The sequence below is a fragment of the Uranotaenia lowii genome, chromosome 3 (assembly GCF_029784155.1).
Source record: "Uranotaenia lowii strain MFRU-FL chromosome 3, ASM2978415v1, whole genome shotgun sequence".
Lineage (NCBI taxonomy): Eukaryota > Metazoa > Arthropoda > Insecta > Diptera > Culicidae > Uranotaenia > Uranotaenia lowii.
The window spans coordinates 240,099,591-240,123,368 of NC_073693.1; the positions used below are offsets into that span (position 1 = coordinate 240,099,591).

At 38.3% G+C, this 23,778-nt stretch overlaps 4 protein-coding genes across 8 annotated transcripts in view; 2 read left to right on the forward strand and 2 right to left on the reverse strand.

Annotated features, from left to right (window-relative positions):
• The window catches only part of LOC129751583 (organic solute transporter alpha-like protein), a 181,635-nt gene extending 163,078 nt beyond the window's left edge, over positions 1-18,557 (forward strand). For all 5 annotated transcript variants that reach the window (XM_055747184.1, XM_055747179.1, XM_055747180.1 and 2 more), the window contains exons 2-9: positions 6,690-6,987; positions 7,053-7,204; positions 7,286-7,392; positions 17,406-17,531; positions 17,639-17,735; positions 17,809-17,934; positions 18,002-18,128; positions 18,224-18,557. In XM_055747184.1, coding sequence (XP_055603159.1) covers positions 6,825-6,987; positions 7,053-7,204; positions 7,286-7,392; positions 17,406-17,531; positions 17,639-17,735; positions 17,809-17,934; positions 18,002-18,128; positions 18,224-18,348 — 1,023 coding nt within the window. In that variant the 5' untranslated portion in view covers positions 6,690-6,824 and the 3' untranslated portion in view covers positions 18,349-18,557. The remainder of the gene's footprint in view (positions 1-6,689; positions 6,988-7,052; positions 7,205-7,285; positions 7,393-17,405; positions 17,532-17,638; positions 17,736-17,808; positions 17,935-18,001; positions 18,129-18,223) is intronic.
• Positions 1,161-1,759, reverse strand: LOC129753221 (uncharacterized). The gene is made up of 3 exons (XM_055749020.1): positions 1,699-1,759; positions 1,494-1,633; positions 1,161-1,432 (listed from the first exon to the last, which is right to left on the reverse strand). The coding sequence occupies exons 2-3, from the start codon at positions 1,603-1,605 to the stop codon at positions 1,161-1,163; spliced, it is 384 nt and encodes a 127-aa protein (XP_055604995.1). The 5' UTR covers positions 1,606-1,633; positions 1,699-1,759.
• Positions 18,558-19,079: 522 nt separating the features above from the next.
• LOC129751588 (proteasome subunit alpha type-3) lies at positions 19,080-20,385 on the reverse strand. Its single transcript, XM_055747190.1, has 4 exons — positions 20,226-20,385; positions 19,661-20,116; positions 19,461-19,573; positions 19,080-19,396 (listed from the first exon to the last, which is right to left on the reverse strand). Exons 1-4 carry the CDS (start codon positions 20,244-20,246, stop codon positions 19,225-19,227), a joined length of 762 nt encoding a protein of 253 aa, XP_055603165.1. The 5' UTR covers positions 20,247-20,385; the 3' UTR covers positions 19,080-19,224.
• Positions 20,386-21,210: 825 nt separating this feature from the next.
• Positions 21,211-23,553, forward strand: LOC129751581 (programmed cell death protein 2-like). The gene is made up of 3 exons (XM_055747177.1): positions 21,211-21,431; positions 21,571-22,333; positions 22,409-23,553. Exons 1-3 carry the CDS (start codon positions 21,324-21,326, stop codon positions 22,834-22,836), a joined length of 1,299 nt encoding a protein of 432 aa, XP_055603152.1. The 5' UTR covers positions 21,211-21,323; the 3' UTR covers positions 22,837-23,553.
• The last annotated feature ends 225 nt before the right edge of the window (positions 23,554-23,778 follow it).

Sequence of the window (23,778 nt, forward strand, 5' to 3'; positions counted from 1 at the left end):
ACGAGCTGAACTCGGACAGCACAACTGCAAAACTACTTGAAATTTTGCTTCATCGTGTCGCACCTCAATCGTCGTTTGTCGAACGAAGAATTGACGGTGGACCCAGTTGGTCAGAATGACTAAAATGTCCCACATGCTATGCCTCCGTCTGCATCGATATCCTATCAGTGCAGACGTCGAGAAGAATCATCAGCACTCAACACACTCTGCGAAAAACGGCACAACTCGCGGTCTAAAATCGACGAAAAGGAAAGCGTTGGAAAGAGGCGACAGCAGACATTGCCATAGGTGACAATGTAACGGTTGTTGGAGCTAATCCTGAGCTCAAAGTTTTTGGCTGAATGGTTTACTTTATGCAAAGTCAGTGAGCAATATATCGGTAATAGTTAACACGAAAAACAGAATATTAGACCGAGACATCTAAATAATCTTCCCACTTCCCATCCGCGATAGCAATTATGTCGACAACATATGTCAGTTGATCAAGAATGATCGTGTCAGATGAAATAAGTTGAAAATTGAAACATGTCAGAGTTTCATAAGTCAGTAATTTGTCAGAAAGTTTATCGTCATAATTCGCATTTGGCGAAATGTGTCAGTTTTGTCAGAATGTCTGTCAGAAAACGATTTGTCAAAGAATATGTCAGAAAGAACTATCGTCAGAATCCGCATTTATCGGAATGTGTCAGAAAATGTATGTCAGTTTATGTCAGAATATGTTTGTTGAATTTTAAAAATTGGTACAAGGATGCATGTTGCAATTTTCAAAAATCCCGCTAAAGCCTTTCGAACTATTATTTTCTTTCATGACCCCAACCGCTTGTACAATCGATGTCTCCAACAACCCAATACCGAGAACTTCTGGTCCGGCCTAGCACCACAAGTCCGGTCCAGGCAAGCAGACACTTCGGAATTCTCGCACCCCGAAACAGCAACGCATTTCGTACACATCACTGCTTCATAAGGCTGGAAATTGGTACACAAGTTCACTTAGTTACGAAAAAAGGTTCATCGGTTCCCCGGCCAAGTACTAACATCAGTTCAAAGGGCATCAGGAGGTCATCGATCATAGAGAAGAAGTCATCATCTTATCATCGGTTCCGGAAAATATTCAACAACGACAAGTTTATCAATTGATCATCTTTTTATTGATAAATCCATCAGGTATCAACCTCTGGTCGAATTTCGACAGGTTGGTACGCGGCGCAGCACAAGTTCTGTGCGAACCTCCGGTCGAATGTCGACAGGTTCACAGCCCAGGTCATCGTTTGAATCAGCCTCTGGTCGTATATCGACAGGCTGTCAATTCGTTGTAAAATGGCACCAATAGCACCCAATCGTACGCTCCAACCGACGCTTGAATGGTCATCGAAATCATCTTTTCCGGTTCCATCGCTACATCGCATCCACAATCGACCGGTTTCACCATCACCTACAGCAAGAAGAAAGAAAATTGAAGAATTTCGGAACTTTTTCAACATTCGAAAAATTACATTCCACAAGAAATCGACACGGTCTATGGTTGTTCGTTGCTGTTCGCGAGCCAGCAAAGCGTTCTACGGCAGCGAGGAAAAATAATTCCACCACCCAGTGGATAGCACTCATCGACCCTAGCAAAGCAGCACAGCAGCACCTGAGTAAGCAAATTGAAAAAAAAAAATCATCAGCTGCTTTCTTACCTAATGATGTGCGACTTACCTGCGGAATTCGGATAAATTTTCGGCCAAACATTGCGATTTTAATTTTTGCTCAGCAAACTTCTCGAAACCCAGCAGCAGATACCTAGTCCAACAGCAGCAGGATTTGTTTCACCACCCACCGATCGTACCCGAAACGTATGAAACAAAAGCGAGAGATTTTCAACCCAGCTGATCGCACCCATCCACACCAGCAGCAATAGCAAGAGACAGACGAAATCATCACAAAACGTACCTACCAACAGGCATACTACGGGATCATTTTTTGCCTTTGTTTTTCATCTCACGGCAAAAATCACCAAGCATCAAGTCCAGCCAGCAAGAAGCACAAGCGAGTGTGTGCATTGTTTTTCGTCGATCGACTATTCCACATCAATCGCAAAGAGAAGAGCGTTAAACCACATGTGCGATCAACAGAACTGTTGCCGTATGCAGCGCGTACACGGAAATGCTGTTTGACAATTTTTTTTTCTCGGTTTTCAATTTTTTTTATAGACATTTGTATTATATAACGCTAAAGATTATGAATTCAGTAACTGTATAGACATTAAGATTAAACTTTGTAATGTTTGTGTTGAAACCCGTATGGTTTCAAGGGGGCCGGCATGTTTTGGAACGTGTTAAAATACTTGCCATAAAATTGAAGCCACCCTAGCGATATAACCAAAAGTGAGTTCTCTCTTGAGAACTCACTCTCCAACGACCGATCGCCTGTGATCGTGTTGAGGGATCGATTGTTTATCTAGGCAATAAAAATCAGTTCGTAGCAACCTCCAAACAGACAACATCGGTCTTGTATTTTTACCCCCGTCGGTTCGGTGCATTAATTAAGTATCGGGAATAAAGTTAAAAGATTCCCTAATTGGTCGGTTTTTGTACTAACGGAAGAAATATCTGCTCGTGAAGAATATCACCTCTTGTGCATAGAAAGAGGTTCAATTGGGTAGCCTTAATTGCACCCACAGTGACGGTGGACATTTTGACTTAGTGCTGTTAAATTGAAGTGTTCCCCGGTCGGCCCAACTTAGTGTTTACAGTCCACTAAGAAGAACGTTTAATTCAGTTGGGACGATCCGGAACAATATCAATTCTTAGAAAGTCTTTTAATTTCCTTTAACCTTCTTCTTATTTTTAATGATTCATTTATTTTTCCTTGTTAATATTTTGTTTAGCATGCATTCCGAAACTCGTTTATTAAATTTAAATAATACTATGAATACGATCTCAGCAAGTGCCAAAATTAAAAATTTCAGCATTTAAGTTTTTTTATTTCAGTTTGTTAAAAATATTTTGGCAGTGATTTGATTGTTACCACTTGTTACTCATGTTTATTTATTTATTTCGTCAAACTCCGTAGACTACAATACTTAAAACTAGTTAAAACGAATGTGATCTATTATTTTGTAGTTGTATGAATTTGTTTTTAAGTGCGATTTTCAATTGTGTTTTATTCATTGTTACGTCATGTACTTATATATTTTTGAAAAATTAAACGTGGAAGTTTTTTTCAAATATTTTCAACTCAATCAAATTACTTTTCAGTGTAATATTCGCACACAACATACATAAATATAACAATTACTTGTGCAATAACTTATTGAAACTTAGATGTTCTAATTATATTTCTTATTCCAGATCCGTATCCTTTTAAAAAAATATATATCCCATAATTATAATTATATACATTTTTTATATTATCTATATTATTTACATATTTCCTTATTGAAAGTTTACCATTTTATTATATAGAAGGAATGCATCTGGGGATAACCCAAAGAAATTATTGCAAGTGGCACGGGTAGCCGGCCATTGTAGGTTTTTGAGGGTTGGATGCCCTCCTTCGACGAACCATCGGACCGTGGAAGCCCTAGAAGAAATTCGAAGGCCAAGCCACACAGACATAGGCAGGACCTTGCTACCGATGGGGGAACCATACATACATACATACATACTAGTGATAAAGTAAATTGATTTCGTCTCTTGAATGATAGTTTGAAAAAAAAAGAATGGCTTAGTATTGCTGAGTTGAAATTTTAAAAGCTACAATCAAATTTCATGCAAAATGCGAGATATCTCGCAGATACTTGATCCTTGAAATGTTAATTAGAAGTTACTGAAGACGTATTTTTTTTAAAACATCAATGTCTGGCTACATATCATAAAACTTACCAAAACAAAAATTGATTACATCAAAATTTCCATAATGGCTGAATAAAGATTCGGTAGGTGATTCTCTCGAAAGCGTTAAAAATATTCAATATCGAAGTCCCTAAGTCCCAGAATATCTGAATTAAAATTTTTTAATAGAACCCTTTTTTAAACCATGAGGTTTGCGAGCTCTCCTTCTTTACACACACAAAAAAACTCATGGAAAGGACATGCATAACTCTGTTATGCAAACTTTCATTGTTTCTTGAAGAAATGTATAAGTATAATATTTTTTTAAATTTTCACTAAAATTCGCAAAGTGTTGTTGAAAAGTTATTTAAGCCTCCTCGAGTGTTTGAATTTGTGTGAATAATCCTTTTAATAGGGTGGAGTCTCTTGTATAGTATAAATATATACCAAATTTCTGAGATATCTGTCGTAATTTTACTATTCTTATAATCTCAATTCAGAAATTCACTCAGATACACCCATAGAAGAGGTTGCAAAAATCCAATGCCTATTTAGCACATCTCTGTGCCGATAATGCGCTGAAATGTGCACTGTGCCGAAGATGATATGTTTGAAAAACCGTAACTGGCATAAGGACTCGGCTCCCAACTAAAATGATGCATGACCACTACATTCAAGCAAAACAAGAAAAACATTTAATGGGATTTCGTTCCTGTTGGATAATTCATCCCAGAAACAAGAAAATAAAAATATAAACCACAGCGCCCGTAGGGAGAATCGAATTCTAATCACCAACCATATGGTCTTGCCAGACCGACATCTTAACCAGTGTACTATTTGAGCTTCATGCAGGAAGAGGGGTATTTGTCATAGGCATTCTGCCACCGATCAATCACAAAAGAAACGCACGACAGTGGCTTCCCGGCGTTTGGCCTCCTTTCAAGGTATTCATTTGTCTTGTGATGGAAACGGGAAAGGGAACGGGAGTGGAGGAAACGGGAAACCCATTGAATGAGAACTGCACGCTCCTTGTTTTAAACTCAAAATTAAGTAGTTTTGGTTCAAAACAGCACTTCAGTTGCAGCCCTCAACTTTGAGTAAGACTGAGCAAACGCAAAAACTAAGTTCTGACTGGCATACTCAAACCTAAGTTCGAAAGCGAGTTCCATTTTTTGAACTTTCTTTATGCCTTTATTCGTAGCTACCCAAAATGCAGTTCTCGCAGCCGAACTCGCTAAGTGCTTTCAGTTTAACACACGCGAGGAGGGTTCAATTTTTAGTTCATTAGATCGATCTCAGTTTTGCTCCTTCGCCGAAGGAAAAATGGGATTAGTTTGAGTTCGCAGTTCGAACTTCCTTTTGAACCATCGCAAGGAGGAAAAAAGGAACTCAACTTTAGTTCATACAATCGAACTATGATTTGACCACGGTCAAACAGCACTTCAGTGGCAGCCCTCAGCTTTGAGTTTGATTGGGCAATAGCGAAACTAAGTTCTGACAAGCATACTCAAAACTAAGTTCAAAAGCGAGTACCATTTTTTGAACCGTTTTTTATGCCCTTGTTCGTAGCTACCTGAAATGCGGCTCGGCAAAAATGGCACGAATGGGATTAGTTTTGAGTTCGCAGTTCGAACTCCATTTTGAACAATCGCGAGGAGGAAAAAGGGTACTTAACTTTAAGTTCATAGAATCGAACTATGTTTTGAACCTCGGTCGTACTTAATTTTGAGTTTAAAAAAAGGAGCGTGTGTGCTTTGCTTACTGCCTGCTATTACATACACACGCTACATATACACAGCTGCTGAAGCCGGGCAGCTTGGCCGGTGCTTGTTTGCCGGTGAATTGAAGGAATATATTCTTGTTGCTTTTGCTACATACACACGCACAGCTTAGCCGTGGTTGTTTGCCGGCAAATTGAATTGAAGGAATGTTTTTGTTTTGTTGCTTTTACTGCATACACACGCACAGCTCGGCCGTGGTTGTTTGCCGGTGGATTGAAGGGATTGAATTAGAAGGATGTTTTTGTTGTTGCTTTTGCTACATTCACACGCACAGTGCTCGGTTCGCTGGCTGCCTGGTGTTGGCCGGTATTTATTTCCATCCTTCTTCGTCTTGTGATGCGATAGGGAGGGACGTGAAAGCGTTTTTATTTTGTTTCTTTCAGACATACGCAATTCGGTTAACTTGGGAGATTAATGCCGGTGGGAGCTAATCGAATCAGCACCGATCGCGTTATCTTCTTGTACCAATGATGCTATGTAATTGACTACACGCCATTGGCACAGAGGCTGAATTTTGGGTGTAGGAAAAAATCACTCAGAATCAGAGCTCAGATGAATTGTATTAAGTAATTGGAAATCGTTTTCGTTCTGAATCTGAACCTGGAGGAAGCTAGAAATCTAATATCAGTTCTAAGCACAGCTAAACGAATTATGAAATCCCTCGAATCCATAGTGTTGTTCAAAGTTTGAACAAAACTATTTTAATGGAACACATATGTTATTACAAAGAGAAAAACCTTTGCCTGATGTGGCAGATTTTATCAGAGTTTTTTTTTCAAGTACAGAACTAGTTTTCTAGTTTTATGAATGGACCCATTCTCCACTAAGTTTGCGTGATGGAGTAGCATCGTTTCACATTGCTCTTACATTTCCACCTATGAATCGTAAGATAAATCAGCAGATGAACGTTTTCATCTATTTCGATCCCTGTTTTCTACCGCAAGAGCGAGTAATTGATTGCAATAAAGATAATATCAATAAAAACTCAGCATGTTTGAGTGGTTTCCACTCAATCAATTCCCATTACAAAGTGCACCCCCGCTCCGATTCCGTCAACACGCTATATTTTTTATTTTATTTTTCTGCTTTCCAGGGCGCAAAAATCCATACCCACAAACATCGGGCCACGATGTGGTGATCCAGATGTAGAGGAAGCCTGACTTCAGTCGACAAACATCTTCTAACGAACAGCTGTTGGATTGGGGGCTGATTTTGACCAGGATTTCATATGCGAAAATCTACGTTCTTTGTTTTTATATTACTCAAAATGGCTCGCTTACTTAACGGCACCACCGATGATGAGGACTTTTCTCAACCCGAGATGGGAAACAACGATACCGAAACCAGCCCCTGTCCCAGTCAACTTCCGACAGTGATTGAATATTTAAATGGTATGCATACCTTTAAGGAACAATTATTAAAAAAAAATCCTAAAATAAATTTTTACAATTTTCAGGAATTGACCTTATACTAACTGTGATCATAGCCATAACAATCATCCTTAGCGTTGGCACCGTTGTAGTGTGTATCCGAAATGTGAGATTGGTCCTTGGACACACCCCTAAACGGTACAAAACGAAATCCATCCTGGTGCTGGTGATATATCCGGTCAGTATGCTCATTCCGTCTCTCCTTTTTGAACCTTGTCACTGATTAAACGTTTTATTAATGATTCCATCCACACCACAGATAGTTACGATGTTAGCGATAGTGTCCATACTCATTCCCAAGTCCTATTTCGTTTGCGATACGGTGTCGCATATCTATTTCATGATCAGCGCCTATGTGTTCTACAGGTATGTATTCTTATTTGCATTAAGCATTTTTATTAATACCTACAATATTATTACTCACGAAGAATTAAAAAGTCGGGGTGGCGGTGCCGAAACGAGAAAATATGTTCCAACAGGTGTGAATTTCACCGCCAGAAATGAGACAAAGTCTAAAGTTCACTGTTCGTTTTAGAACTAGCGAACGCATTTCCTTGTGACATTTTTTTTTGTCAATTTTTGGTTCCATAATGTTCCACTTTATATTGTTTTTCGAGAATATGAAACTTTAATGGATTTATAATACAATTTTTGACAATTCTTGAGTTTTGGAGCCGATAATATGGTCTTTTTGGTTTTGTCAAAAACTCATTCCAGAATTTTTGAAAGTACATTTTTCAAACCAATTTTATTTATGAAAATCAGTTTTTACTGAAAATAAACTTTTCGATAATGTTGTTAGTGGCAAAATGTTCACTTTTCATCAGTTTTTTTTTAAGTTATTTATGCAACAAGTTGCAAAAAACTGGATTTTTCAGCACGAGTCGTGAATTTATCCAACAAAGCCACGTTGCCGTGTTGGGTAATATCGTGAAATGTTAAAAAAATCGAGTTTTCCAAAAAGTTGCATACACAATTTTATGGAAGTTCGAAACAATCTCTTCAAAATCCATTCGTCCATTCGAAATGCACATTGTAACAAATCGCCGCTTGTGGATGACTATGCTGAAGTCCTGAAATTTTTTTATGAAGTAGGTCGTAGACTGTATTTTTGCAAAAAAAAACAGTATCGAAAAGCAGCACTTTTTACCTTGTTTTCTCCATTGGTGATTTTCCTTGCTTCATCACCATAATCTATTTTTAATTTCCTTCATGAGGACAGATTTTTATTTTTAATCGATTCACATAATTGATTCTTTAAGATTTTTTAAGCACCTCACAGTAGCAGGCAGCGATGGAAAATAAAAAAAACAATCTTTGCTTATAACTTCTTTCTATTACATTTTATCAAATTGAAGTCTTCTGTAAAGTTTACAGTAAAATTAGCTCTAGAACATAGGTTGCAAACCTGTGGCTCTTTTGATGTAAAGCGGTGGTTCTTCAGTTCACTAATATTATTTATATTTTTGAATGAAATATTTATAAAACCGTGCTTAAGTGATAACTGAGTCTTGTGACATGGCCCACGGATTTTCATAGGTCCAGAAAAGAATTTTAAAATTGCATCCACTGTAGGAACAAGCGGAAAGGATCAATTGGAAAGATACCATTTTTTGAAGCCTTATTTTACTATTTTTGGCTTTTTACTGTTTTTGATTTAGCATTAACCGTAAACGTAAACGTGATTCACCCTTATTCTCGTTTACGGCGTATCTGGCTTTCGTTCGAACGGATACTTTCGAACGAATTCGAAAAAGGTATTCTTGTTTTCGTACGAATGTGATACGTTTGATTTTGGTGTTGCCTGATTAACTTCGAAATTTCATGGCAGCCCTGAGGTGTGAAAATGACAGTTCTAGACGTAAATGTGTGATAGAAATTTGTTTGTTTTTGAAACCTGAAGAACAGAAAAATCGCCGGGAATAATTTCGATGAAAATTTCATCGCTAGCAGCCGTAAATGGTCTAATGAAGTGTCTCCGGTTACAAGAAAGTGTCCTCATTACAAGAGGAAAGTGAGAATGGTGCCACCTTGATTGCTTCTGCTGCTGCAAATTTCCCCCACTGGAAGGAAAGACGATGGCGAGTCTCAAATAAAAATTTACCATTTTTAATGGGAAATTGACTTACTTCTACAATGATTTTCTAAAACAGACATGCTAATAAAAGCCACATAAATTTTATTATTTTGAACCACAATCGTTCTTAACCCTCATACCTACGCCCTATGTCCACAGCTTCAGACTTCCTTTTGTTTGCCGACGGTAGAAACAAAAGCGGTCGAAAAAAATTAATCAGCGAAAATTTTCGCAAAATTTTGCATAACATCAACCCGCGTCTATAATGGTCCTAATCAAATTCTTTTTTGTCCTATTTACATATATTTTATATGGGGTTAAAGGACACCTTCTGCTTTAAACGCCTTCCGTTCGCAGCTTGAGACTTGCGTTTGTCAGGCGGTAGAAAAAATATGTTCGATCGAAAACCAGAATGCTATGTTTAGTTCGTTCGAGCTATGTTCGAAAAATCGAACTGTTCGCATTCGTTCGAACGAAAACGAGAATAGAAAGTTGTCTTACTTTCGAACGAATGTCCTTCGATCGAAAACAAGAATAAGGGTGAATAACTGTTGTTTTAAAACATCAACACTTAAATCAAATTATTTCTTTCCAAAATGTGTGTATATTTTCAAATCAATCGAACACAAACACATGAAAATCAAACTTTATCATTTCCAAAAAAGTAGTTTTTAGACAGCCTCTGTTTTGTTATCATACAACAGAATTTTTTTTTATTTATTTATTTGTGACACTTTACCAACGCTTTGGCATTCGTGTAAAATACAACATAATCTTCATCAAATTTTACATTTTAAGCACTCGCAGTCATGTTTTTGCCATCTATGACCATTAATCAGTTGAAACTTCCAAAACTTATTAGAATTAATCAACCATTTCGAAAAAAATATGTACAACTTTGACGCGTAGAAACATAAAAATATTGGAGAAACCACTCTAATTCTATCATATTTATTTGAATTGAAAACGATCATTTTCATTTATCTGAATATTGATACCTCATTAGCATTCCTGATTTTCCGGTTTACCCTGGGCTTGCCCAGATATCGAGGAAAAAGGCCCGTTTTTTTCCAAGATTATTAACAATTTTTCTGAAATTACAAATTTTCAACTTGTATCAGCGAAATAAATTCTCATTCATTTTTTTTAATTTTTAGATAAGATTAGAACGCCGCTGATGTGCCTCGATAGAAATACCAAATTCAAAACTAAAAATTGAAAATTACAAATTAAAGTTTGACAGCATTTCAAACTCGAATTTGTTCTAATTTTTTATGAAAGCTCCAAAATCAAATTAGTATTACAGATTTATACTTGTCAAGCAGTAGCTTTAGCAAGCATTGATGAATAAAATATAATGTATTGAATTAAGTTTTTCACTCACGCACAATACTGAAGGAGATTTTTGAATTTTCCAGAAGCATAAAATTCTGAAGACACGTTCGCTTGATATCATGAATTTATAAACTGGTACAGTTGTCAGGATCATATTTTTTGAAAATTTAAATATTCGACTAACATAAATTTTAGTTGATTTTTATCTCATTCTTCAGGTTTTTGGAAAGAATTAGCTAAATCTGGGAAATGTCTTAAAAAAGCTTGATAATTTTAAGAAAATTTACTTCCCTTTACTTTGTTATTTTAACAGCTTTTCTTTGTCGAAGAAATTATAAATTTTCTCAAATTTTCAAGTTGATAGAAAATTTTAGAGAAACATTAGGGTCAAAGAAGTGGAAGAGCATAAGCCGTAAATATCATGAATTTCTATAAAAAGATATAGACACGAATGCCATAATGCTGGTAAAGTGTCAAAAATAAAACCTAAAAAAAAAAAAATAAAAAGATAAAACGGTTCACCGACAGGACTTGAACGTGGGTTGTTGGTGAGCCGGTGTATCTTTTTCGAGAAATTCTAAATATTTAAGGTTGATGATCTTCCTTTTGTTTGACCATCATGATTCTCTAACATTTTCAATCACCTTGAAAGATTGATAATTTTTAGGTACGAAATATACCAAGAGAGAATCATAAGATTTGATTAAATTTTTCTGCTTTTTAAATATGTTCGAATATTTCACTTTAACATCGTGCAAAGTATTAATTTATGCTATATATGAATTTAAAAATTGTTTGATTCGATATTTGCCAACGTTTTAAAATTGATGTACCATGTTAGAAAAGTTGGCAATCCAAAAGAAAATCCATGCACTTAGTGGCAATCAGAAACAGATTTAAAAGAAAAATCCAAGAATTAGAAAAAAATAAACTGTTATAGGTTCAAAATTATTTCTTTAAGCTAATGTTCATCGATCACTCATAAATTTTGTATTATTTATTTTTTAAAATTTAATTTAATTTTTTTTTTTTGGCTCTTAAAACTCAAAAGGTGGCCGACCACTGCTCTAGCTAGAAGAAAACAATTGTTATTTTTGTATTAATCCCCCTATTTATTTTTATTTATTCACATGATGTTCCGTCTTACGACATAACTTGATGAATAATATTCCTACAATTCACTTGGTCCATGGCAACCGTTCTCCAACTTCAGCCTTCGCCCCCTTCTGGACACTGGGTTCGCTGTAGAGTCGCGCGAGCTCGTGGTTCATCTTCCGTTCTCCTGCACGTCACCGAAGATGGTTCTTAACACTCGTCGCTCGAATACTCCGAGTGTTCGCAGGTCCTCCTAGAGCAATATCCACGTCTCGTGCCCGTACATTCGCGAGGGATAAGTCTTCTCGACCGAAGTTGCTTGTGGAGTCCATAGAAGGCACGACTTCCGCTGATAATTCGCCTCCGGTTCTCACGGCTGGTGTCATTGTCTGCGGTCACCAGTGAGCCGAGATAGACAAAGTCTTCGACTATCTCGAGCTCGTCGCCGTGGATCGTGACCTTGTTATTACTGGACAAGCGGGTTCGGTCGGTCTCGGATCCGCAGGCCAGCATGTACTTCGTCTTGGACGTATTAATCATCAACCCAATCCTTCCTGCTTCGCGTTACAGCGGTAGATCTCCCCCACCGTCGCCTCGTCTTCCTCCTAATCTGACGACTATTTCAATATCGTCGGCAAAGCAGATAAGTTGACTGGATCTGTTGAAAATCGTGCCCCGCATTTCGCCCACCGCTCTTCGGATAACACCATCTAGCGCTACGTTGAACATCATGCAGGGTAGAGCATCGTCTTTTCGAAGCCCCCTGGCCGGTTCTAATGAACTCGACAATTCACCCGAAATCCGCACTCAGCACTGCCATCCATCGTTGCCTTAATCAGTTTGGTTAGCTTCCCGTAGAAACCGTCTGCGTCCATGATTTTCCATAGCTCGTCACGGTCGATTGGTCGTATGCGGCTTTGAAGTCGATGAATAGATGATGCGTAGGGACTTGGTGTTCACGGCATTTTTGGAGGATTTGCCGTAATGTGAATATCTGGTCCGTCGTAGACCGTCCCTCCATAAAGCCGGCCTGATGACTTCCCACGAATCTGTTTGCTCGTGGTGTTAGGCGACGGAGTAGGATTCGGCACAACATTTTGTAGGCGGCATTGAGTACAGCGATCGCTCGGTAGTTCTCACAGTCCAATTTATCGCCCTTCTTGTAGATGGGACATATTACTCACTTCGTCCACTCCTCCGGTAGCTGTTCTGTGTCCCAGGTCCGGACCATCAACCGATTTAGGCTGTCATCGACTTGTCCGGTTCCATTTGGATGAGTTCAGCGGCGATGCCATCCTTCCCAGCCGTTGTTGACGAATGGCTTCCTTCACTCATCGTTGGGAGTGGCTCCTCCACGTCGTTGGTTATGCCGGCGATGTAGCTTCCCCCACCGTCTTGGTCTTCAGCATGTGCGCCGTTCAGGTGTTCATCGAAGTGCTGCTAGCACCTTTTAATCACCTAATGATTGTCCTTCAGGATACCCCCGTCCTTATCCCGCCACATTTCGGCTTGCGGCACGAAGCCTTGATGGTATCCCAACAGTCCTCAAGAGGGGCCGTCGGTTTCGTATCTTGTTCACTACGGAGAGCTTTGGGCTCATCTTCACCATCAACAGATAGTGGTCTTAGTCGATGTTGGCACCTCGAGAGGATCTGTCGTCGATTGAAGGGATGAATCGTCCGCGAGGATGAAAATCCCGGAAAAAAGAAAACAGCAACAACGATCTGACGTCGATGATTTCCGAGAAGTGCCGGGTGTTTATCAAAACGTGGTCGATCTGTACAGTGATTGCGTTTGATACGGTGATGCGGTGATCTCCAGGTGTACTTGTGTGAAAGGCGGTTTTATTTTATTTTTCTGGGATTTTAACGCTTTCGTGTTATTCATCCCCTTATGTGAAAGGCAGTGCTGGAAAAACGTTACTACGTACGGTCATTCGTTTGGAGGCAGCAAAATCTATGAGTGTAAAGCCGTTTTCGTTGCTCAGCTGGTGCGCGTTGAACCTTCCAATTGTCGGTTTGATTTACTCCTCCTGACCGACCTGAGCGTTAAGATCACAGATAAAGATCTTGATATCATGTTTTGGGTAGCGGTCGAGTTCAAGCTCCAGCTGCGCGTAGAATTCGTGTTGGTCGTCCTTGATTCTAAACCGGCACATTCGTGGGTCGATCGGCCACTACGTTTCCAATCCGTTTCCAATCGCCAGTCCCTTTTCGTAGCATGGGTCTTTGCCAATTTCCAATCAAAATGTCTTGTTCATTATTCTTTGGTGGTTGTTTTTTCGCAGTCACGGGCTCGTGAGACCCGCAGCTAACCCCACTATCTCGCAGGAGGACAGTCGTGATGTTGCTGTTTTGGGTCCCGAACACCACCAGGACGTTGTTGCACTCCGCATGACGCCCCTGACATGGATAACAGACTCCTATCTTAGTCAGTATGCGACCATAGCATTTACCGGGGTCCAGCTAATACCACCGGGAGGTAGAAAGTCGGAGTTGTAAGATAAGAGGTGATATGACCACTACCCGAAGAGGTTAGGTGAGTGGGTTCTCGAGTTGCACATTGTCTACCATTCGCCAGCCCCATTTAATCCCCCTAGTAGAATATTTTTTAACAGTGAATTGGAAAGTTGACGTTATCTGGCATATTGTGATTTAGATTTTTTTTTTATTGGTTCAGCGGCTTTGCTTAATTTTTTAATATTTATTTTTGAGATATTGAAGGTTACTTTTTCGTGAAAAAATTAAACCATTCCTCAAATGAACTTTCGAAACACACACCAAAACTCATTGAAATTTAATCAGCTACAACACAAAATCATATCGTAGAAGCTTGTTAGAGATGAAAAGTTACAATTTATTTCTTCAACTAAGATCATGATGCTATTCTCAACTCAACACGAAAAAACGCCTTCATGTCATGTGTTGTATTAATTGGCTCAATTTCTACTGAAGGTACTTCGTGTACGGCTAGTGAGGTAATTTTTGTGTGCGAGTAAGTCAACTCATCGTAGGATACCTTAACCTTCCAAAGCCGTTCGCTAAATATCCGTTTCGGGGAAATATGAGTTGTAATTTGATTTCGTTCTCCTGGCTGTCAATGTTAACCGATTTTGATGATATTATATTCATTGTGTAGGTAATTTATTCTAATTACTCAACATTTCAAAATAAAGTCGATATGTATTACCAGGTTTTCAGAAACTGGTTCAGAAAGTTAATAGTCCGAAAAATCAATTTTATTTTTAAAATACTCATAACTTCTGACAGCTTTTCTGTATTTAATTATTTCATTGATGTTTGAAATTGTCAAGAATCCATCTATCCGACAATGTATAGATATGTTGGGGTCCAATGAAAGTTTTTACCGCAATGACAGATCTTCCGGTAGAAAAAAGTCTTACTTTAAAAAAATGACATCCAGTTTTGGCTTTGCTTAGCTGTATTTCATTTCTCAATGAACCGATTTTAAAAACTCAAATTTTAGTTTTTTGGCGTTAATTTGATCATTATTTTCATAGAACATACTTGGTCTGTCAAAACTACCAGTTCATCAGTATATTGGAATGATGATAAAGATGTTTGAAACGTGCGCTTCGGGTCATATTGACCCGAACGGCTTTGGAGGGTTAAGAACGGGATGTACCATGCCAAAGCGGAGTTTACCATGCAAAATAGACAACTCAAACTTGCACTTAGGATCTCTCTTGTGTTAACTAAGGTAACGTAAGGTTGCACTTAGGGTATTTAAACAAGCTTGAAATGAAGTTTGTCTTCAATTTTTGGTTTTATCTATTCTTAAGCTTTAGTTTTTGCTAACATGATCTATGGATACTGTATCATGAGTACTAGACCGCGGCAAACTTTTTGCTTCCATAAAATTTTAGGTCACCAAGCATCAGTTTAAAAATTGAGATGATTTGAAATTTTTGCATATTACATCATCCAGAAAAAGCCAACGGCCTTGGTTTAAAGGTTAGAGCGTATGTCTTCTAAGCCAGAGGTCATGAGATCGAATCTTGGCCATGGCATACATACACGCAGTGAAAAGTTTTTTTAATTCAAAGGAAAATGCCGCAAAAACAAAGGAAAATTTTCTTTGATTTTGGGATATTTATTTTTTTGTTTCATATGCATTTCCCTTTGTTTTAAAGAATTTTTTTTTGAAAAATCTATGTTTCAAAAATTAATGCTTTGATTCAAAAAACAGTTTCATTTATTACAATGTCATATTCTTTTGCCACAATGTAACTCAGATTTAGATTTAAAAGCATTTATTCATTGAACCATTTTCTATTTATTCCAATTGGAAGAAATATTTTCTGTCGAAAAGAAAGAATTTTAAATCTCAATTTTTTTTTATTTACAACTCAATGAAACACTGGGTCACAAACTGGTTAACTAAAATCGAATCATCTGGTCCTAATTTTCGTCGACCTGACCGCTAGATTTGGAGTGGTTTCATCTTGTGCAGCTTTCACCTCGGTTGAGGCATCCAAGGGTTGAGGCCCTGGTCCTGCAAAAATGCAATTACTTATAGAAAATATTCAAACTTGATTCAATTCTTCGGTTTTCCATTCTTCTTGCAAGTCGAATCAAAATACCTTTGAATCAAATGCTGAAATTGTGTTCACTCGTGTTGAAAGAAAGTGGTAGAAATTTCGACACTTTAAGCACATTTTGAAAATTTTACAATGTCAATTTTTTTTCCAGATCTGCTGTCGTCAATTTGCTTTATAATATTATGTCTAGTTTCGCATTCTGTGATGCAAAAATAGTTAAATTTATATCAGATATAATAGAAATAGAGAGGAAATAGAAACTGTGTTGTAAAGAAATTTGACGACAGCAGATCTGGAAAAATGTTTTGAATTGTAAAATTTGAAAAATGCGCTACAAATGTCCAAATTTTTACCACTTTCTTCCAACACGAGTGAACTTGCTCTTAGAATCAAAGAATTTGTTAAAAATGGAAATCCAAAAATATTTAGTTCAAATAATTGATTCTTTATTTCCAAAAATATTTTTTTGAATCAAAAACAAAAGTTTTTGATTCATAAAACTTTGTCTGTGTTTGTTGTTGGAAAACTGAGACAGTCTCAGTGTTTCCCGAATAAAATGGAAGACGCTGAGACCGTTCCGAGACGAGCTGTCTCTTAGTGTGGACTAGCCTTAAGTATTCCATGACCATATACAAGTCAAATTCAAAATAAAAAGTTTGAACCCATTGATATTGAAAAAAAAATGCAGGTTTTGTTTGCTTGAGCTGTCTTGTTCTTGAAATTCATTACAGAAGTGTTTTGCCAAGGTTATATAAATCCACAAACGTATTGCCTATGCAAAGAAGTTTTTTGAGATTTTTAATGTTCATCCTACGGTAAAACAGCTTTCGAATTAGCAGTCAGAAACGATGAAATTGATAAATTCATTTTGGAAAAAAAAAAAACAATTTTTTATAACATTGAATATTTTTTTCTAAGGTAAAAGTTAAATTTCCATACAAAATTAAAACTTGTTGCACTTGTTCAGGGCTGAATGAATCATAAAAAAAATTATTGCTATTTGTGACAGTGAAAGCACAAAAAGATTAATGTGAGAGGTTTTGAAAATTTATAAAAATTTCCAAACAAAGCTTGCAGCGTTTTAATGGGCACTCTCTGGAGCCACTACCACAGAATGCTTCATTTTCAACAAGAATCTTTCTCAGAGAATTCTGTCTCGTTTGCATAAAAAAAAATATTTGATCGTTACCAAAATTCAAAATTTTCGGATCTTATATTGTTCTATTGTCTCTTTGATGAAGTCTTCAAACGTTATTTATGTATATGAACAGTAAAATAATGAATCTTCCCTTGATTAAATTTCTCCACAAGTCTCATCATGGACTACATCGGCGGGGAAGATGCGTTCATCAAATCCAGTGATACGGAAACTTTCACTGCTCGGACCCCACCCTGCTGCTGTTGTTTACCATTCCTGAAGAGATCTACAGTTACCAAGTAAGCATCATAAGGCTGGCGGCCGGCGTGATTTGTTTGATTTTATAAGTGCACCCACCATGCACAAGAGCAAACAACACACCTAATCCGTATTCTGTTTTTTTTAGAAATCGATTACTGTTTGTCCGATTGCTTATATTGCAACTTCCGATCGTCCAGAGCTCGCTGTTCATCGGACTTAATGTGGTTTACGTCGAAGATGTGGTGAGTGATTTCGATTCGTGCAAATGATGACCATAATTCAGATAAAATACATAAATATGTCGTTGCTTTTCAGTTGAACTTCAACCGAATTCTTACGTTCTTTGTGCCGTTCATCGTGGTTTCGATTATCCTTGGCGTTTGGGGACTGAACATCATCGTTCGTATGGTGGGTCCTCTGCATGTGGAGCTTAAACTGATGGTAAAATTAATTTAAAAATCGACGCACCATATGTTCCTTCAAAACAGAATCTTTTCCAATATTTCAGGGCAAGTACGCAGTTCTACAGTTGGTGCTTATATTGTGCAAAATTCAACCGCTAATCATTATGGGACTCGTGACTTACATCACACCGAGATGCGATTTTCCACTTACCTTGCAAGTACAAAAAAACGGTAAGGACTCGTGTTATTTATAATTTTTTACGTTTTATGTATGAGTTGAGTACCTACATATTTCATTTACTGTTGCTAAATTATTTTTATTCCAGCCGTTTTCCAAATGTGCCTCTGTGCGGAAATGTTACTACTGTCTTTGTGGGCTTCTCATTTGTACAAAACACCCAGCAAAACGCGTCAGCTATTGGCAAAAACGGAACCATCCGGAACATTTTAATTCAGACTTCCCGTCGCCAGCCGCCTCTCCCTATACTGGAACATATCAGTGCAGTGTTTTAGTGATATTGATGAATAGCATCGCAACGTAACAGAGATACTTATTTGTCGTGAACTTTTGTGATAACTGGTGAACTAGTATTTCAAACAGATGATTATATGATAAAAAAAACTCTGTTGTATTTTGATTTTTGAAAGAAAGTCATAACAGGTGGCAACTTAGCAATAATCTTAACTTGGAAATTTTGAGTAATCGAGAGTTCAAAATTCAGAACTTAAAAGTAGAATTCTATTCAAATTCGAAATTCAGTTACATAACAATCATATTTGTATACATTCTGAAGATCTTATCTTAGAACTTATGAAATAAAAATCTGTAAAGATTTCAAATTAAGTTCTGAAATTTAACAAATGGAATCAGAACCCGAAATCCGCAAATTCAGAATTCAGGTTTAAATTACAGATTATGATTCAGATTAATTTATGAAAGCAAACATAATTAAGGCCATCAGGATCAGAGGGGTGAAAAATTGAGCACCTTCACAACTTTGAAGCGCGTTTTCTCGAAACTATCATTTAGGCACTTGCACCCTTCTGATCCCAAGCGCCTATATTAAATTGTTATTAAGACTTCGCACCCAAACAGAGCACCCAAATAAATTTCAACCGCTCGAATTAATCTATCATAACTTATATTCGTTTTCAAGATTCGGAGAACAAAATTACATCAAATCCATTTTTTATTTTTTTTATTTCCCCTTGAAGAGAATGCAAAGGTTCAAATAAATGAACGTTAGTTTAAAAAAACGATTCCCAAAGCTGTGTTCTTATCCAATCATCACTTCCCACCTACTAAACAAGCCATCGTAGAACGATCCTAGATTTCATTATCACTGTCGTCTTCGTCGACCGCTTCCTGACCAGCGCGGGTTGCCGCCGTGTAAAGTTCGCCGGGCACCAGCTGGTGCTGGCCCTGGGAGGATTGACAAACCCAACTCAGTTCGAGTTTGAAATCCTTATCCTTCAATTCATCGTGCACCTGATAGATTCTGTTGGGTAAAATAAAAGATAGTCAGTAGGTGTTTAGAAAACGAAATCGATTTTAAAAATTACATTTTACCAGCTGTTAAGATAAGGTCGTTAACGGAAAGATCAGACAGTTTGAGCTTTTCAATTTCAGTTTTTGCGGTTTGTTTCGCCTTTCCAACGGCACAGCCGTAATATCCCTAAAATGAAATAACACAATAAGTGATAAAGATTTAATTTAAAAACGTATCAAGCTAAATAGAAGACTTCAGAGTTATTAAACTTACACATGAAACACCAGATGGATCGATCATATACATTTCCGGTCCCCCTTCTTCGGTCCACGTGGCCAGAATAACACTGACCCCGAAAGGCCGCACGGCACTGTACAGGGTGTAGGCATGGAAGTAGCTGGACAAACGATCATTCAGCTGCTTCAAGGGAATCGGTCTGTCGTACTGTTGACGGTAGTTGGCTGCTTCCTGTCGAGCCACATCAACTATGGCGCGACCATCGGCGATCATTCCACTAATGGCCATTCCGATGGAACTATCAATCGTGAAGATTCGGGTTCCCGATTCCGGCTCATATAGCTTGCTGGTGATAAGTTTTTCTACAGCCAACACCACTCCGTCCTTACCGCGTAATCCGATTACCGTACCACTGTTTTCCACCGACTTGGCGGCATACTCAATCTGGAACACTCGGCCGTCCGGAGAAAACTGAGACGCCGACAGATCGTACTACGGAATCGAATAAACAAATTAGTACATAACCTCATTCTGACCGACTAAATTTGAAGTTTGATAAATCATCCGAATAGAATGATTTCCACTTATTAATTATACTTACCCCGGTACCAATGGAACTCATCTCAATGCGATTATATTAAATTAGAAAATTAACAGTAGGATCAGCACAGAATTTACTGAAACTCTTCGGATGAAACGGCAAAAACGACCGACGATGAGAAAACAACTTTTATTTTTGACAGAAACGAGCTAACTTCAAGCTCACCAGCTCCCGAAATCGGGACTAGCATTTTGAAAAAATGTAATAACTATACACGCTTAGTCCTAAACCATCAGTTTCGAAATTACCATAGACTTTTACAGACTGGAAACTCAAAAACGATTTCAAAATCCAGATCAGAAAGGTTCGATTCGCGCACATGAACAGAGATGAGAGAATTGACCCGTAGCACGCATGACTGAACTAGCGATTTTCCCTCACCAAACATGATTGATGGAACTTCACTACTCACAAGACGGAAAAAACACGACTGTATCATTCCTCCGCCTTGTGACTGGCGGAGCTCTTGTTGAGAACGAAGGAAGAAAATTGAAAGCAAAAAAAAACAAAACTTTCCTGTTCGGCTGCTCGGATAAGCTATTGCTATTGACGCATGAGAAATTGGATACCGGTATCGCGAGCGGGTCCATCGCCTATATGGGCTTTAGGTCGATGACAAAGTGAGTGCGATGCGATGCGAAACGGCGAATGCGATTCAATGTGGCGAACCACATTTGATGAAAATGTATGTGAATCGCTACTCAACGCGGCGAAGCAGATGTCAATTTGTTCCGCCGCTCGAGTTCGCATTGGCCATGTTCGCCAATTTGCATCGCATCGCTTTCACTTTGTCATCGGCCTTAGAAGCTTACCCGCAGAGACGTTTCTCGTCCGACGCATCAACCGAAGGCCGGCAATCCTGATCCCAAAATTGTGTTGAGTTTCTGTAAACCCGCTCTTTAAGAGAAGAAAACCCAATTTCGTGTTCTGTTCTGTCTTGGTGTAAATCGCAAAGCACAACCACATTTTTTGTCAATGTCAAATGCGCGTGTCTCGGGATAACAAAAAGACGTGAAAAAGTGTCACCGAAATCCGTGCGGATGCGAAAAATCAATTTCTGAACATCTTGCTCGATTCAGCCCGTAAAATTCGGTCCCAATGGCCAAAAATAAGTGCACCGTTCTGTTAGGCTTCGACGACGAAGTGGTTTCGGACAAGGATAAACCATTTCTTAACCATACCGTCAATAAGATCGGTGGAAAACCGGTAAGATTCGGGTTTTCTTTTCAGTTGGGGGTGGATGGGGGAATTTTCTTTATGATTGAAGGTTGTTCGATAGATTTCGATAATCCCTATTTTTATTCGATTGATTTTTCTATTCTAATTTAATTAAGTTTATTTTTAGAATTGGCCTTCGTCCGACGTAGCGGTTGCTGCGTGTCCTTTATGTGGCCAGAATCGCCCGCTTATAATTCAAATTTATGCGCCGCTGGAAAATTCTCAGTTCCATAGGACTTTGTATATTTTTTCCTGTTTGAATGCTCCCTGTTCCACTCAATCGCAAAGTTGGTTGTGCATTAGGACTCAAGCTCTCGAAAAGAGTCCGATAGAAAATGAAGCCAGTCATGTTGTGAAGGCTGTAAATCCTACCAATATTAGTTGGTGCAGTGGAGCCGATGACTGGGATGATGAAGATTTGCCTTGTGAGGGAACAGCGTTTATGCGAGTTGCCACGGAGCATATTCCGGATTTGCTAAATGAAGAAAATGGCAATATTATACAGTACGATAATAGCAAAATATCGGACGAGGACGAGGAGAGCAATTCGATAGAAAACGATCCCGTCCCAGGATTTGGAAATTTGCGAGTAGATGAACGCAATGCCAACGGAGGAGGAGCAAGAGGAGGCACCATAGGTAATCTGTATACGAGTATGGCATCGGCGGAAATCGAAGGAACCGAGGATGATGTCGTGGTTGTGGAAACACCGGAATCTCCCAAAAGAGACTTAATAGCACTACTTAAACAACCTCAGACTATTCCGCGTGATGTGGTTGATTTAACATTGAGAAGTTTCTACATCAATGTAGATGAAGAATACTCTACGTCACCAATTGTCACGGACCATGTTCGAGAACTAATGCAAGAGTACCAGAAACACGAAGAAGGTAAGTATGTATTTTTAAACGAAACCGAGCACTTATTTAAAATTTTTACAACTCAATTGAATTCTTTTTCAACAGCCTGTAAAACATCTCCGGACAGTCCAATGGGTCACGGTGCTGTCGGAGGATCCAAACCCATGCCGATGGACCAAGAAAGCTACGAGAAGGCAGTGCCCATGCATGGTGATCTCATGTTTCATTACTTTATGACGAAACTGCAAGAAAACCCTGGCCAAATACTACGCTATTCGCGCAATGCAGCTCCCCTGTTGATCGCCCCACTAAAAGAGCAACTGTTGCCACCAAAGTGCCAACACTGTGGTAACGAGTTGATCTGTGAGGTTCAAATACTTCCTACTATCATCGAAAAATTGCAGCTCGAAGCTACCGGACAGCGGGTCCCAATCGATTTCGGCAACGTGCTCGTCTGGACATGTGTTAAAAGTTGCTGGGACACCCCGGACAAAATGAGAACCGAGACCATAATGGTACAACAGGAGTCTTAAAATTATGCAGAATAGTTTCCATTAATCCAGTGATAGACTACAAATAATGATCAGAAAAGTGATGATCGTTCGTTATAGTAATTATTGTGTTTATCTTGTAGCATGGATAATACTTCAAAGTGTGACATGGACAAACATTCTAAAATGTTAGTGATTCCAAAAATTACTTTAAATTTACTCAATTTGAATCTAGCACATACAGTGATTACCAGTCATACTGATAGCATAGCTGTGAGTTAATAAAATAATTCGTGCATCTGAAAATTGATAACACAAAAACCCCGCGTAGCAGAACATCCGTCAATTTATGAAAAGTTACCTTACTATGCAGTAAAGAGTGTAAACAACTGAAACGTATCGAAAGAACTTAACTGACAAATGCATTTTAACACATTTTCCAAACGGCAAAGACAATTTTTGATACCATTTTAACCGTCAGCATTTTAAATCATTAACCGCTCTTCCGTTAGACGACATTTTTTTTCGAGAATATCGTTTATAAAGACTGTATCCTCAATAGGAGATAGTGGAAACATGTAGTGAAAACATGTTACAATAATTTATGAATCAGTCAAACAGTTTTCCGATTAAGTATCGTATAAATAGAGCGGTGTTTATCCCCAGTTTACAAAATTCCCTTACAGTAGAACGACTTCCGAAACCAGAATACCAATAAGCAGTTCAAGTTTACGTGATAAAATAAACGCGCAAAATAGAGTTTACGTGCAGTTTTATTTTAATCATATCGGAAATCCACAAATCTTATCGTAATACTTTGAAACACTTGCAATGTAGCAAATCTACACTGTCCCGCCTCTCATCCGCAGCACCAAATGGATTGTGCAACCTTTGAAAATGTGGAAATCGTTAAGCGTCCGTCCGTCCTCCAGCTGTTTGCCGGAATAAATCAGTCGCTGGTTCACGGCAGGGATGGCTCCCCTC